At 51.2% G+C, this 14,648-nt stretch overlaps 1 protein-coding gene across 1 annotated transcript; it reads left to right on the top strand.

Moving 5' to 3' along the window:
* The first annotated feature begins 6,551 nt into the window (after positions 1-6,551).
* Positions 6,552-12,519, top strand: LOC130493446 (zinc finger protein 420-like). Its single transcript, XM_056867200.1, has 5 exons — positions 6,552-6,974; positions 7,233-7,347; positions 8,210-8,280; positions 8,481-8,607; positions 10,319-12,519. Exons 1-5 carry the CDS (start codon positions 6,552-6,554, stop codon positions 12,517-12,519), a joined length of 2,937 nt encoding a protein of 978 aa, XP_056723178.1.
* The last annotated feature ends 2,129 nt before the right edge of the window (positions 12,520-14,648 follow it).

Raw genomic sequence — 14,648 nt, 5'->3', positions numbered from 1 at the left:
TATGTCTCCCCGGCTTCAGCCAGTGATTGCAAAGTCCATGGAGCTGGCTGCAAACTTCTCGGGGCCCATCGGCCTCACAGTAGTGGAACTGCCAGAAGCGTTGGCAATGTACGTCTGAGTTTAGGGGCTCCTGATTCCAGATCTCTGGCACAGCTCTCTCCCAGGATTCAACACCACTCCCAGCTTGGACAGGATGGGGACCTTTCCTTGCTCCCTTGGCAGGTCCATTTCCTTCTGGGTCCTGCTCCTCCATCTTTTTTCCCCCTTCGATTAGGATGCCTCTGACTGTGACAAGATCCCTTTATTTGCTTGGCTACGAAGAGAGGCTTCTCCCTGCGGGGGAGGAAAGAGGGGAGTGAGACAGATAACACCGTGCCAGAAGGGAACCAAAAGAATGGAGACACACAATGGGTCAGAACCAAAGTGCCATTGTGGTTTGTAGTATCATTTTGTTATATGACTGTCTCTGTCTCTTTAAAGATGCTAAACTTGTGTCTGATTACTTTGGATGGCTACTAGGTGTGTTAGCCAAAGCTACAGAGCTCATCGGGGCTGCCATGGAGTAATTCTCCACAGGGTTGCATGTCCCGGGGTATCCCATGCCACCTCCAGGAATGGAGTGGGGAGGAGGAGGAGAAAGCTGAGGCAATATAAAGCAAGCTCACCTGAAGCAATCCCAAGCAGGTCTACCCATAATCCTCCTATTCAATCGGGCTTACTTCCAGGAAAGCGGTTTTAGGACTGCACTGAAGATCTGTGTTCCTGTAACATCTTCCATGTTTTGCTAAGCATCGTGCCAGCAAGACCGTCCCACCTCCAAAGCTGCCGTTTCTCCAGGGGAACGGAGCTCTGAGGTCTGGAAATCAGTTGCTGTAATCCCAGGAGAACTCCAGGCCTGATTCTGGGTGTCACTCTTCCCCCTAGAGTGGCAGCGTCAGAATCTAGGTTTGGCCGCCTTCTCTGCTCACAGAGGCGTTTGAGGATATAAAAATTACTGTTTTCAGGTTGGGGGGGTCTAAGAAAGGGCACCTTTTATATAGAGCATACCTGAAGATCAGAAGATGGAAACCCCCACGCGAGGGGAGGAGGAAGAGGGCTTTTCTGGGGAGAGTGAGGAATTGTGTCCCACCATGTCCAACCCCCCAACTCTAAGGTCCCTCCTAGCCAAATGCAACTTCTATTTAATTCCAGGAGAGAGATCAGTGATGTTTTTTTTTTCCAATGAAAGAACTGAGGGAGTTCACGTCTTTGACAATATGGTCCCACAATGTGACACTAAAATTTTTAGAAAATAACACTTGGTGTGTCGTCTGTCTCTCTTTTCAGGAGCTTCTTGCAGCCCTCGAACACTAATGCATAGCTTTATAAAAAAAAGTCGGAGTCCTTCTGAGCAAGGGCGACCGGCAGCTTCAGGCCCTACAATCGCTCTGGGAAGATTCAGAGAACATCCATTGCAAACATTCACAACTGCCATCACAATACAGACTAATAGGCTATTAATAACATTAACACAATCCCCCTTCCAGTAATCAGTATAAGAAATTCTCATACCCCTCCTCCCCCAGAGGACACAGGGCTACAACACAGACAATAAGGGTCACTGCCCCCCTTTGCTACGAAGCATCCTTTATGAGTGTGCGTGGGGGGATAAGAATCAGTCTCTTTAGGATCAGATCCTAAAATCTGTGGAGCGGATTGGGAGACCCCTCTCGCAGCCTTGGCAGGCCATCTTCGTGGGCTCCCATGCAGGGAAAGAGAGTCTTCTCCTGTGACAAGAAGTCGATTGAGGATCTAGCCCACGTTACATTTCAGTGTCCAAGATAGGAGGATATAAGGAATAGGTTTTTGTGGGCGAGATTTTGAGGACTATTCCCAGGAAGTCCAGATCAGGAGAAATTCATCGCTTTTGAAATGTGGTTTTTCCACTTTGGGTCATCTGCAAACTTTTATTGGGACCGTTTGGTCTTTCTTTCCTATTACCGGAGATACCGTATTTCCCCGTCTATAAAACGCCCCCTGTTTTGGGGGGTCGTCTTCTGTGCATAAGGCCTTTCGGTGGGGGGGGTCGCTCGCTCGCTCTCCCTCTCCCCCTGGGCCGCCTCCCTTGCCTTTCGCTTCCGCTGGCCCCACATTTCCCCGCCTCGAGTCCCCCCGACCCAGCCCCAGGATCCCTTTTTACTCACGTGGGAGGAGAAGAAGAAGCTGCTGCCGCTTTTCCAGGCACCAGAGCAACAAAGGCGCGTTCCCTTGGGCGGACTCCGGGTCAGACAGGAAGCGGCCTCTCTGGGATTTCAGACTCGCTGGCCTTCGTTCCGATGGGGCGGAGACAGCCAATAGAGGCGACCCTCCTCCCGGGGATGCAAATCACGGACACGCCCCCTCCTCCCTTCCTTCCTCCCTCCCTCCGCCAAAGGGGCTTCGCGTCGTCTTTGGGAGTGGGGAGGCAGAGAAGGGGCTGCTGGGAAAGACTCGAGGCCGTTGGGGAAGCCCCCCCCCCACCCCCCCTGGATTATGTGTTGCCCCTTCTCTGTTCCCCCCTCCCCAAGCAGGATCCAGCCCCCCCCCCGTTCCCTGGCACAGGTTCACTGGGCTTCTTGGAGCCCCAAAGGAGGGGGGGTGGGGGTGGGGGCTGGCATCGGAGGCCCCTTTCTGCTTCGGCACTTTATTTTCTCCTAGAAATGGGAAGCCCCCCCCCCCTCCAGTCACAGACGGTCTGCTGCAGAGGCTGGCAGAAATAGGACTGAGACACTAAAAGCTCAAGGGCTCGTGGTCTGTTTAGGGATCAGATCCACGAAGGGCCCCCCCCCCCGTCCCCTGGATCCCTCTCCATCCTGGTGCAAGGAACCATGCAAGGCCCTCATTGCACGATGCCTCGTTTCCAGGTCTGTCCCGGGCCCTGTGATGGATTTGTTCTGGGAGCCGTGTGCTTGGAGCTTGATTTCCAGAAGGCGTGTATCGGCCCAGTCAGGAGTCCCCAAAAAGTCACTTGGGGCCATTTCCAAGATCTCTTTACTTAATTCATTGACACTGTGACAGCAGGTAGACTTCCCCTGACTATGGAAGATCCACTGATTCAGCAATTTGTAATAATCTCTTTTCCTTTCTGTAAAATGTATTAGGGCAACCAAGGAATAGCTTGTTGCTGGGCAGAATCTCCCTGTGTGTCTGTGAGCTAGTAACTGGGGTAAGAGTCATGGAGGGTTACAGTAAACCATAACAAGAACTGGGTGAAACTATTACTCCACTGCCGCCTCGATGTCTGGAGTGTTATCAGCCCACCCTGAATGTTGATGGGTTGTCATATCTTGAATTTGGATAAATATCCCTTCCTCAGTATGATCGGGGCTCAGAGATTTTTACTCGGTAGAGTGCTCTGGGTCGCAGCTGCCAGAATAAACTGTTTTCTTGAATAACGATCTGCAGGTCTCTCTCTCCCCCCACGAACCCCCGTTTGCCGTATCAACACCTTGCCTTTCTCCCCAGTGGGGATCCAAAGCAGCTGACATCATTCGCATCTCCATGTTTATCCTCACCACAACCCTGCGAGGTCGGTTAGGCTGAGAGTGTGACTGGCCCAAGGTCACCCAGCGAGCGTTCCATGGCCTGAGTGGGGATTTGAACCCGGGGCCTTTGCATACTGGTCCAACCCTCTTAACCATTACACCACGCTGGCTTCCACGGATCCATACTGGATCAGGGAAAGCAGTGTGGTGGGAGGCTTCAGCCTCCTTGTCTCCTGTGGTCCCCATGCAAATCAGGCCCCCACTTGTTTGGAAATGGAAGTTTCCCACAGGGAATTAAGAGGACGCTTCTTTAGACAAAATCCGGGGATGGCAGAAAAGACTGAAAAGCTTCCCTGTGTTAGAGGTTCCGGCACCAGGATGCACAGGGACCCGGGGGGGGGGGCTTCGGGGACCCCAAGATCCAGTGGGAGCTGGATTCAAATGATCCCCTAAACGGACCAGAGGCGTCCTTGAACTCCCCAGTAGTGTCTAGGCTCTTATTTCCACCCCCGCCTCCACCCCAGACCCTCTCTTGCTTGGGTCTAAGGTGGGATGGGGGGGAGGGGGCTCTCCCTTTCCCAGGTGCAGGTAAAGTCCCCCAAGCAGAAAGGGGCCTCCGAGGCTAGCCCACCCCCAACCTCCCCCTCCGGATCCGTGCCCGGTGAGGCTGTGCCGGGGGGGGGGGCGGGACACAGGTGGGCCGCATCCTGCTTGGGGGGGGGAACGAGAGAGGGAGAAGGGGGGGCAGCGTCTCCTCTTGCCCCAGGTAATGCAAGGGCGGGGGGTGCGAGGGGGGGTTGAATCGCCCCTCCCCCAAATGCCCCTGGTCTCCTCCAGCTGCTCCCCCTCCCTCCCCCAGCGAATGCAAAGCTCGTTTTGCACAGGGGGGGCTGTGCTTTGCACCCCCGACCCACGGAGGGGCGGCGCTTGGGTGGAGGAAAGGAAGGCCAGCGAGGCTGACCCCTAGAGGGGCCACTTCCGGTCTTCCCCGGAAAGGCGGCCTTTGGTGTTCTGACCCCCCACCCCACCCCACCCCCTCGCGTGGGAAAGCGGCTGCGGCGGCTCCTCCTGCCTGGGTGAGTGAAGGAGGGTCGGGGGGGAAGTGGGGGGGGAAGTGGGGGGGGAAGTGGGGGGGGAAGTGGGGGGGAAGTGAGATCAGAGGCAGGCGGGCCCCGATCCGGGAGAGGGAGGGAGACCCCCCCCCCCACACACACACACACCGAAAAGCCCGGGGGGGGGAGTCCTGCTCGGCCTGGCTCTCCTCTTTCCTCCCCCCTCTCTGCATAAGGCGGGGGGGGGGAAGGGGAGGGAGATGCAGCCCCCTCCCCTGCATTGCAGAGGCCTTTGGGAGTGATCAGGATTTCCTGGGGGGGAAGGAGCGGAGAGCCTGCGGGGTGGGGTGGGGGGGCTCTGGGTAGTGGTGGGGCGGGTTGTGAGTCCGCGGGGGGGGGGTGAGTCAAGGAAAAGCAGGGTAAGGAGGGGGCTGGATTGGGGGAGGGGGGAGTGTTTGGAGTCAGACCCCCCCCCCGGGCAGGTTCTCTCCAAGGCGAAGGAATCTGGGGGTTGGGGGAGGAATAAGTGACTCCTGGCCTGCAGCGTGTTGTATAGTAATGGGGAATACGATGGCATGAATTAATCTAGTCTTGGTGGCCAGTGACACATCCTTACCCTTCAAAATCCCCCATGAGCAGAGAGCAAAGAGGTCGGAGGGAACCAGACGAGGCTCTCCTGGGGGGGGGGAAGCAATGCCCGAGGGAGGGTGTGGGGGAGGGGGGACCCCACATTCTCCCTACACGGGAGACGTCAAAATGTTTCAATCTCGGACCGCATTAGAATTAAAACCAGTTTATTTTCCGGCTCTGATGGGGAGGGCAGAATACCCTGGAATGCTTTTAAGAGAGGGAGGGGGGCACAACTGGGGGTGGGGGGTTGTGCGTTTCCCCCTCCCATCCTACAGAAGGAAGGTTTGGGGTTTCCAGGCTGCTGCAGGAACGGTTGGGCGGTGTCTGGTGAGCTGAAAGGGGCTCTTGGGAGGGGGGAGAAATGTAGGGCCAGGGTCTGCTATACAAGACCCAAGGTGTAGAGAAAGGATGAGGGAGAAATGAATTGGAAAAAGAGCTCCCCTCCCACCCCCAGTTCACCCACCCACTCCCTGGCACATAAGCGTGGGGGGGTATGTTTCCTGCTCCCTCCCTACAGAAGGCTCCCTGAGATTATGAACCGGATTTGCAGGCTCTCTTCAGGGTCAGCAGTGCAATCATAGAGTCGGGTTAGTCAAGGGACTACCAGGGTCACACAATCATAGAACTGGAAGGGACCATCAGGATCATCTAGTCCTACCCCATGCACAATGCAGGAAATTCACAAGTACCTCCCCTCCACACCCCCAGTGACCCCCATCTCCTTGGCCAGAAGATGGCCAAGATGCCCTCCCTCTCATGAGCGGGGGAGGGCATGTTTCCTGCTCCCTCCCTACAGAAGGCTCCCTGAGATTATGAACCAGATTTGCAGGCTCTCTTCAGGGTCAGCAGTGCCGGCGGGAAGAAGATAAGACACGGCCCCCATCACTCTCTGACACAGGCAGAGGCCGTGGGCACAAACTTTCTCCTTGCCGTTCTAGCTTTCTGTGTGCAGGGTTGGAGTCTCCCACCTGACCCCTTGAGCCAGACAGTTTAGTTTTAGCTTCTAACTGGTGGTTATGGACGTGATACGTAATTTGATTGTAAACCTGGAGTGATTCAATAATGAGTGCCCATGAGGATCCGTCCTTTGGAACTCTGTGTTTTTGCATGGTGGCTGCGCCACAAAGCAGCGGATCCAAGGTTGTTGTTTTTTACTCTGGGGGTATGGACTTAATATTTGATTTGATAGCAAGTTTGGGGTGACCCAGTGTATCTCCATTCCCTTTTGTTTTCCTTCTGGCACAGTTGCTATCTGTCCCCCTTTCCCTCCGCCCCTCCCGCCCAGCAGGGAGAATCCTCTCTTCACAGCCAAGTGACTAAAGGGATCTGTTCACAGTCGGAGGCGACCCAATAGAAGGGGAAAGAGATGGAGGAGCAGGACCCAGAAGGACCTGGACCTGGCAAGAGAGCCAGGAAAGGCCCCCATCCTGAACAAGCTGTGACTGGCATTGATTCCTGGGAAAGAGCTGTGCCAGAGATCTGGGATCAGGAGCCCCTGAACTCAGAAGTACATTGCCGACCCTTCTGGCAGTTCCGCTTCTGTGAGGCCGATGGGCCCCGGGAGGTTTGCAGCCATCTCCATGGACTTTGCAAAGAATGGCTGAAGCCAGAGAGACATACCAAGAAGCAGATCCTGGACCTGGTGATCCTGGAGCAGTTCCTTACCATACTGCCCCACGAAATGCAGCGCTGGGTCAGAGGATGTGGGCCAGAAACCAGTTCCCAGGCGGTGGCCCTGGCTGAAGGCTTCCTCCTGAGTCAGGCAGAGGAGAAGAGGCAGGCAGAACAGGTGAAGGCTTTTCTTTCAAGGTATTCCAATTCAAGCAACTATATATGGCATTATCCATGTCTGATGTTTGCCCAAGGGTTAATCATCCAAATGGGAGGTTGAACAACCTACTTCAGCAGGCCACTTCTTCTGGGGAATTTCTTGTCCCTCCAGATAATACCCCAGGGTCGGAAGAAAACCCTAGGTGCAGAGTAAGGGAGTGGGTTCCTTGGTGTCTTCCATGCCATCTCTTACCTGTCTCCCTCGCTGCTGTTTCAGAGTTGGGGTCCATCCGTGAAGATGGAAGCGAAGTTCTGTGAGATGGAAAGAGCTCCTTCGGAGGAAGGGCAGCAGGCCCGAGTCCAAGAGCGCGCCCAAGGTGCCCTCTCCTGCGGTAAGGACTCATTGTGCCTGGATGGGATTGGGGCACCCAGTTAATTTGATGGGTAGAGAGTTCTAGTCAGGAGAAAAAAACAAATGCTTCTTCACCCAACTTGTGGCCCTCAGCGTTCACTAATTGTCACGTCTCTAAAAGGGGATTAGACGAATTCATGGGGGCAATTCCTCATATTGATTACAATATTCATATCCCACCTTTTTCCCATTAGAGGGACACAACATGGCTCAGAAGAAAAGCCATATGAATCTTGGCCGAGCTCTTCAATCTTGCGAATAAACGGAGCCTGCACGTTCTGGGCAGTATAGCTCTGGCTGAAAACCCGGAGGCGACATTAATGGATCCATAGACTCTCCAGACCCTCACTGATATTACCCTGGGTTTCCAGAGGTGCTCAATTCACATCTGGGTTTTTTGGCCAGACGTGCTGGCAAGGTGCCTCTCTCTTTTTCTCCCATCTCCCTCTTTTTCACCTCCCTTTTTTTCTCCCACCAGCCTGGACTCAAGGGCATGTGCGAGGGCCCAGCCGGTGGGAGAATAGCCTGCCTGGGCCTCTGGTCTGATCCAGCAGAGATGCTGCCACGTTTCTGAGCTCCAAAGTTCATGGGACAAGTTTCAAGTATGACAGAAGTCTGACATGGGTCAGCAGCATTTAAAGCCCCCCTGAGGCTCATGGGTACCTTGTGCTTCTCTTCCGCCTCTCCCACAACTTACTACAAAGTGTAACCATTTTTTTTAGTGTACATATGGCAAGGTTTCACACCCTGGGAACGGGGAGGCATAAAGCACGCTTCACAGAAGAAAACCAAACAAGATGTCAAGGCTAATACCCTTTCTTCCGCTTTTCTCTCCCTCGCAGGTAGCGAAGAGACAGTGTTCATCCATTCTCTTTGCAGAGGTGTGGAAACTGCTGCTGTACCTCCAGTCCAGGTAGGGGAGATGAGCGGGGGGCAGCCTTGGTCTCAAATCCGTTCTCGGGGGGCTTTCCTCCTGCAGTTCTGGTTAAGGGGCCCAGGCAAGAGGCTCTGAATGCCACTCCTTTTACACACGCCTTCCCAGAATGCCCCCTTCCAGAGTTTCACCTCTGCCTGGAATGATCTCTGTGATAAGGAATCTCCGTTTCCTTTCAGTCTCCAGTTTCCTTTGAGGAGGTGTCCGTGCATTTCACTGTGGCAGAGTGGGCCCTGCTGGATCCAGACCAAAGAGATCTCTATAAGGAGGTCATGCTGGAGAACTATGGGAGCGTGGCCTCTCTGGGTAAGGTGCCAAAGGTGCAAATTGCTGCCATTGGGATTTTACCATTGGCCCGATATGTGAATCAACATCTTGAACAGCAGTGCACTGTTTTGAGACCTGCCCTGTTACTTGATTCCCTTTGGGAGCCTTGAGGTGGTGGGGTGGCAGCAAAAGCGATATTCATCATGACCGGGTAGCGTGACCTGAGTAGCAACAGGGGCAACAGAGGCCAGTGTTGTGGCCATTGCTCAAGCCAGTGAGGGTGTCCTGGCCTGAGGTCAATGCAGGACTGAGAGGCCCTCATGAAGCTCCATCCTAATTTTTCAGTTGCCAAGCATTACAACACACTTGTCCCCCAGATGGGATTACCGTCATCCCCTCTGACTCTGATCTAGAATTGATTTGTCCCCCTTACACTGGTTGGGATTGTGGACTCTAACCTTTACCAGGTTTCCATTCTTTCAGAAAAAAAGTTTCGTCTTCCTTGGATTTGTTTTCCTTCCCCATATAAGAGCGATCACTTTCTCTCCCTCTCTGTCTCTCTCTCTAACTTCTTGTGGAGAGCCAGCGGGCTGTAGTGGTTAAGGGTGGCGGACTCTAGTCTGGAGAGAGGTTTGATTTCCCACTGTTCCATATGAAGCCAGGTGGGTGACTTTGGGACAGTCACTATTCCCTCAGGACTCTCTAAGCCCCACCTCCCCTGCAAGGTGTCTGTTGTGGGGGGGATAGGGAAAGTTATTGTAATCCACTTTGAGACTCGTTAGGTAGAGAAAATCAGGATATGAAAACCTTCTTTTCTCCTTGTCTTTTATTTAATCATAAATAGCAGAGATTCAAAACAGCTGCATGACAAGTCAAATGTGAACAGTGGGGGAACAATTCTTGGCCACTTTAAGGGGAAAAAGGACATATGAGGAGTCGGGAGAGGGGAGGGGAGGCAGAATATAAAAACTGCTGACCTGGGAGGTCTGGCTGGAGATAAGGTGTGACCAACAGTTCTGGTGGGGTAGAAAGAAGGTGATCATTGGCACGGGGGGGGGGGGGAATGAAGGTCTGATAAAGGAAATGCACACCCATTAGTGAGCAGTGCCTGATGGGTGGCTTGCCTTCTTGTGTAGGTACTGCCTTGACCTCTCTTTATTCCAACAGCAAATGTAGATGAGCTGCCTGAGGGATACCAGAGGTTCTCTTTGGAAAAAAACAAGAATCAAGGTGCCAAAGGAAACTTCGAGGATGGACACGGACCACAGAGGCAGGAGGGAAGCCACGCAAAGAGGAGGGATAGGCCCATTCCATCCCAAAAAGAGAACTTCCATGAAATCCCAATCCAAAAAGGAAGGTCAACCAAAACAAGAAAGAACAAAGGTTTCCGTGCTAATCAGAGAATCCGCTCCAGGGAAAACGAAAATGAAAGTTTGGCCGGTGGAAAGACCTTCAGTAAGAACATGAGTGTTATTTCCAAGAGGAAAATTCCCTCAGGAGAGAAACCATACGATTGTGAGGAATGTGGAGAGACCTTCCGTTGGAAATCAGCCCTTTCTTCACATCAAATAATTCACTCAGGTGAGGAGCTGACTAAATCATTAGACTGCAAACCAAGACTTTCATGTCCCTTTAAAGTGCATATTATTGTACCTGTCAATGTAGAGCAGGGAAGAACCACTGAAATGTTTTTTGTGTGGATGATCAGACCTTATTGTGGGGGTGCTAACAGGATCTCTCTTCATTCCAGCAGGGGAAGCGCATCAGCTATTGCCAGATAAAGTGAAGAATAAAGATTTGAAAGGAAACTTCAGGAATCAAGGCAGACCTAAGAGGCGGAAAGGAAGTCACACAGCCAAGAAGAGGGACAAACCCATTCCTGGCCAAGGACGGGATTTCCATGAACTAATCCACATGGTGGAGGAAGCATATAAGTGCTTGGAGTGTGGCATGAACTTCTCAGATCAAGCCCAATATGATATCCATTTGCAAATGCACAATGGAAAGAAGACCCATCAATGCTTGAAGTGTGTGTGGAGCTTCCTTTGCAGAGCAGAGCTACTTAGACATCAAAGAACACATAAAGGAGAGAAACTGCATAGCTGCTCAGATTGTGGCAAGATCTTCTCACAGAAATCAGACCTCTGTCAACACCGAAGGATTCATTCAGGAGAGAAGCATATTATCTGCATGGAGAGTGGAAGGATATACTCTTGTGGAAGAAAGTGTAGTGCACATTTCCCAAAGGGTACTGTAATGAGGACGCACAAATGCTTTCAGTGTGGAAAGTACTTCAAATACAGATCACACCTTCTTGTGCACCAAAGAGTACACACAGGAGAGAAAACTTTTGAATGCTCAGTGTGTGGAAAGAGATTCAGTCGCAGTGGCAATCTTCAAAGGCATCAAAGAACCCACACGGGGGAGAAACCTTTTGAATGCTCAGTGTGTGGAAAGAGATTCAGTCGCAGTGGCAATCTTCAAAGGCATCAAAGAACCCACACAGAGGAGAAACCTTTTGAATGCTCAGAGTGTGGAAAGAGATTCAGTCACAGTGGCTATCTTCATACACATCTAAGAACCCACACAGGGGAGAAACCTTTTGAATGCTCAGAGTGTGGAAAGAGATTCAGACACAGTGGCAGTCTTCAACAGCATCAAAGAACCCACACAGGGGAGAAACCTTTTGAATGCTCAGAGTGTGGAAAGAGATTCAGTCAGAGTGGCAGTCTTCAACAGCATCAAAGAACCCACACAGGGGAGAAACCTTTTGAATGCTCAGAGTGTGGAAAGAGATTCAGTCGCAGTGGCGGTCTTCAAGAGCATCAAAGAACCCACACAGGGGAGAAACCTTTTGAATGCTCAGAGTGTGGAAAGAGATTCAGTCGCAATGGCGATCTTCAACTGCATCAAAGAACCCACACAGGGGAGAAACCTTTTGAATGCTCAGAGTGTGGAAAGAAATTCAGACACAGTGGCACTCTTCAACTGCATCAAAGAACCCACACAGGGGAGAAACCTTTTGAATGCTCAGAGTGTGGAAAGAGATTCAGTCAGAGTGGCAGTCTTCAACAGCATCAAAGAACCCACACAGGGGAGAAACCTTTTGAATGCTCAGAGTGTGGAAAGAGATTCAGTCACAGTGGCCATCTTCAACTGCATCAGAGAACCCACACAGGGGAGAAACCTTTTGAATGCTCAGAGTGTGGAAAGAGATTCAGTAGCAGTGGTGATCTTCAACTGCATCAAAGAACCCACACAGGGGAGAAACCTTTTGAATGCTCAGAGTGTGGAAAGAGATTCAGACACAGTGGCCATCTTCATACGCATTTAAGAACCCACACGGGGGAGAAACCTTTTGAATGCTCAGAGTGTGGAAAGAGATTCAGTCGCAGTGGCCATCTTCAAAGGCATCAAAGAACCCACACAGAGGAGAAACCTTGTGAATGCTCAGAGTGTGGAAAGAGATTCAGTCACAGTAGCACTCTTCAACAGCATCAAAGAACCCACACAAGGGAGAAACCTTTTGAATGCTCAGATTGTGGAAAGAGATTCAGTCACAGTAGCACTCTTCAACAGCATCAAAGAACCCACACAGGGGAGAAACCTTTTGAATGCTCAGAGTGTGGAAAGAGATTCAGTCAGAATGGCACTCTTCAACAGCATCAAAAAACCCACACAGGAGAGAAACCTTTTGAATGCTCAGAGTGTGGAAAGAAATTCCGTGGCAATAGCCATCTTCATATGCATCTAAGAACCCACACAGGGGAGAAACCTTTTAAATGCTCAGAGTGTGGAAAGAGATTCAGTCGCAGTGGCAATCTTCATACGCATCTAAGAACCCACACAGGGGAGAAACCTTTTGAATGCTCAGAGTGTGGAAATAGATTCAGTCAGAGAGGCAGTCTTCAACAGCATCAAAGAACACACACAGAGGAAAATCGTTTTTGAATCCTCAGTGTAAGTCCCCTGTTTCCTCCTCACCTGAGACACCCCAATATGAGCTGCCATCTTCTGTCAGTTTTCTTGAAAGGCGCCCCCTTGATCACCTGGGGTACAATATGCAGATCTTTGGAATAGGTTTGAGAGCGCGCATGTTCCTGCCATGTGCCGAGCACATTTCCATCACAGAGCCAGGATGTCAGTAGGGCTCTTATATAACCCCCCAGCTCTATCACCTGTGAGCAACCATATCTCTACTTCAAGAGAATTTCATCAAAACAATGAGAGACCATTTCCAGTTAATGGGCAATCACCTCTGAGCCATGAAAAGCAGCTTTAACTCCATCAACTCTGACATGCCCGGTGCTTTGAAATGTCAGGGGTCCTTGCATACATGCCACTCCCTGCAAATCTTTATTGTTCTCGTCTCCAGGTATTATCAACATACAAGGCTTTAAGTTGTCTCGCTCCCCCATAGGATTTATTTTGAAGCCCTCCTGATCAGGTTTGCAAGGCTCTCACCAAACACATTTTTTCCTACCCTCGTAAGGTGTAAACCATCCCCCGACAGAAGAGCTTCTTCTTGAAAGCGTAAGCCATGGTCCAGAAATCCAAACCTTTTTTGACGACACCATCTACGCAGCCAGTCATTAATTTGGAGTATTTGTCTTTCCCTTCCTAAGCCACAACCTTCAACAGGCAGAATTGACGAAAACACAACCTGCGCCCCCAAGTTCTTCACCTTCTCACCCAGAGCCATGTAGTCTCTTTTAATACGTTCTGGGCTGTGCCGGGCAATATCATTTGTTCCCACATGAACCAGTAAGAAAGGGTAATAATCTGTGGGCATGATGAGTCTTCCTACCCTTTCCGTCACATCCTCGATGCATGCACCCGGTAAACAAGTTGGGACAACAAGTCAGGTCGGCATACTTTAGACTCTACTCAGGAGGGAATCCCCAATTACGAGAACACACCTCTTCCTAAATTGTGGGGCAGAAAATCGAGTCCTCTCATGCGCAGGACTCCTGAGGAATTTCTTTCACACTTTAGGGGGATAGCCCTTGTTCCAGTGGTCCAGAATCAGTATCTATTGGGAGATCCTGGAACCGATTGCTGAGCAAGAGAGGATCAGGATGTGTCCTGACTTTCCTACTCCTGTGGGCCACATTCTTCCATGCATCCTCCTCTTGTGTTGTTTGTACCTCCATTTGTTCAGATTCCTTACTCTCCTGCTCCTGGCTAAAAAGAGCTTCATGAGTTCTGTCCATGAACTCTTCACCTTGCTTTAAAAAATGAAGTGTGGACAAGCGTGCCTCAAGACCCTGTATCTTCTCCTCCAGCAGGGCTACCAACTTACACTTGCTGCAAGTGTAATTAATGTTACCCTCAGGTAAAAAGACAAACATGCCACAGACCTTGCATGTTACTGTCTCGGCTCCCTCACTAGCCACAGTGCTGTGATCCATTTCTGAAGTTTCTTTCCTAGGCTACTCTGATAGTTCCCCTGGTAAACCTTTCAAGGCTCCCTCCTTGAGGAAGTAAATCACTCGGCACATATAGGCCAGACCCCCAGGCTAAGAGCCCCAGGGCAAGTGTCCTGTTTAAATAGTGTCAGCCCCACCCTCAGCAATCAACAGCACAGCAATTACCTTCAGCCAGCTACAGCTAGATAAAACAACAAAGAGAACCAGCCAGAAACCCCCCTCCAGCAGGCTACAGGCACTCACACACACACAGCAACCTCAACTACTGCTCCCCAGCCACTGAGGAAAACACAAATACAAACTTTACAGTAAAACTTTCACTGACCTTTCTCTAAGTTCCTCCTCTGTCTCTCTCCCAGCTGCTCAGATCTGCCTCTGGCAAGCAGAGCCTGTTTAAATAGTCTTATCTGTTGGAGGTCCAACGCAGCTAAAAATGCAAGATCCAATTAATTCCTGACTTGACTGGCTGACAACTTCCTATTCCAGAAAGTGGACAGGGAAACAAGGGGATCTTAGACTTGATTCTCACCAACAGGGAAGAACTGGTCGATGAGGTTAAAGTAGTAGGCACCCTGGGTAGTAGTGACCACATACTCTTGTAATTTACCATCTTGGGGAAAGGAAAACCTGTACGTAGTCAGACATATAGGT

The sequence above is a fragment of the Euleptes europaea genome, chromosome 1 (assembly GCF_029931775.1).
Source record: "Euleptes europaea isolate rEulEur1 chromosome 1, rEulEur1.hap1, whole genome shotgun sequence".
Taxonomy (NCBI): Eukaryota; Metazoa; Chordata; class Lepidosauria; order Squamata; family Sphaerodactylidae; genus Euleptes; species Euleptes europaea.
This window is presented reverse-complemented; position numbering and strand designations above follow the sequence as displayed.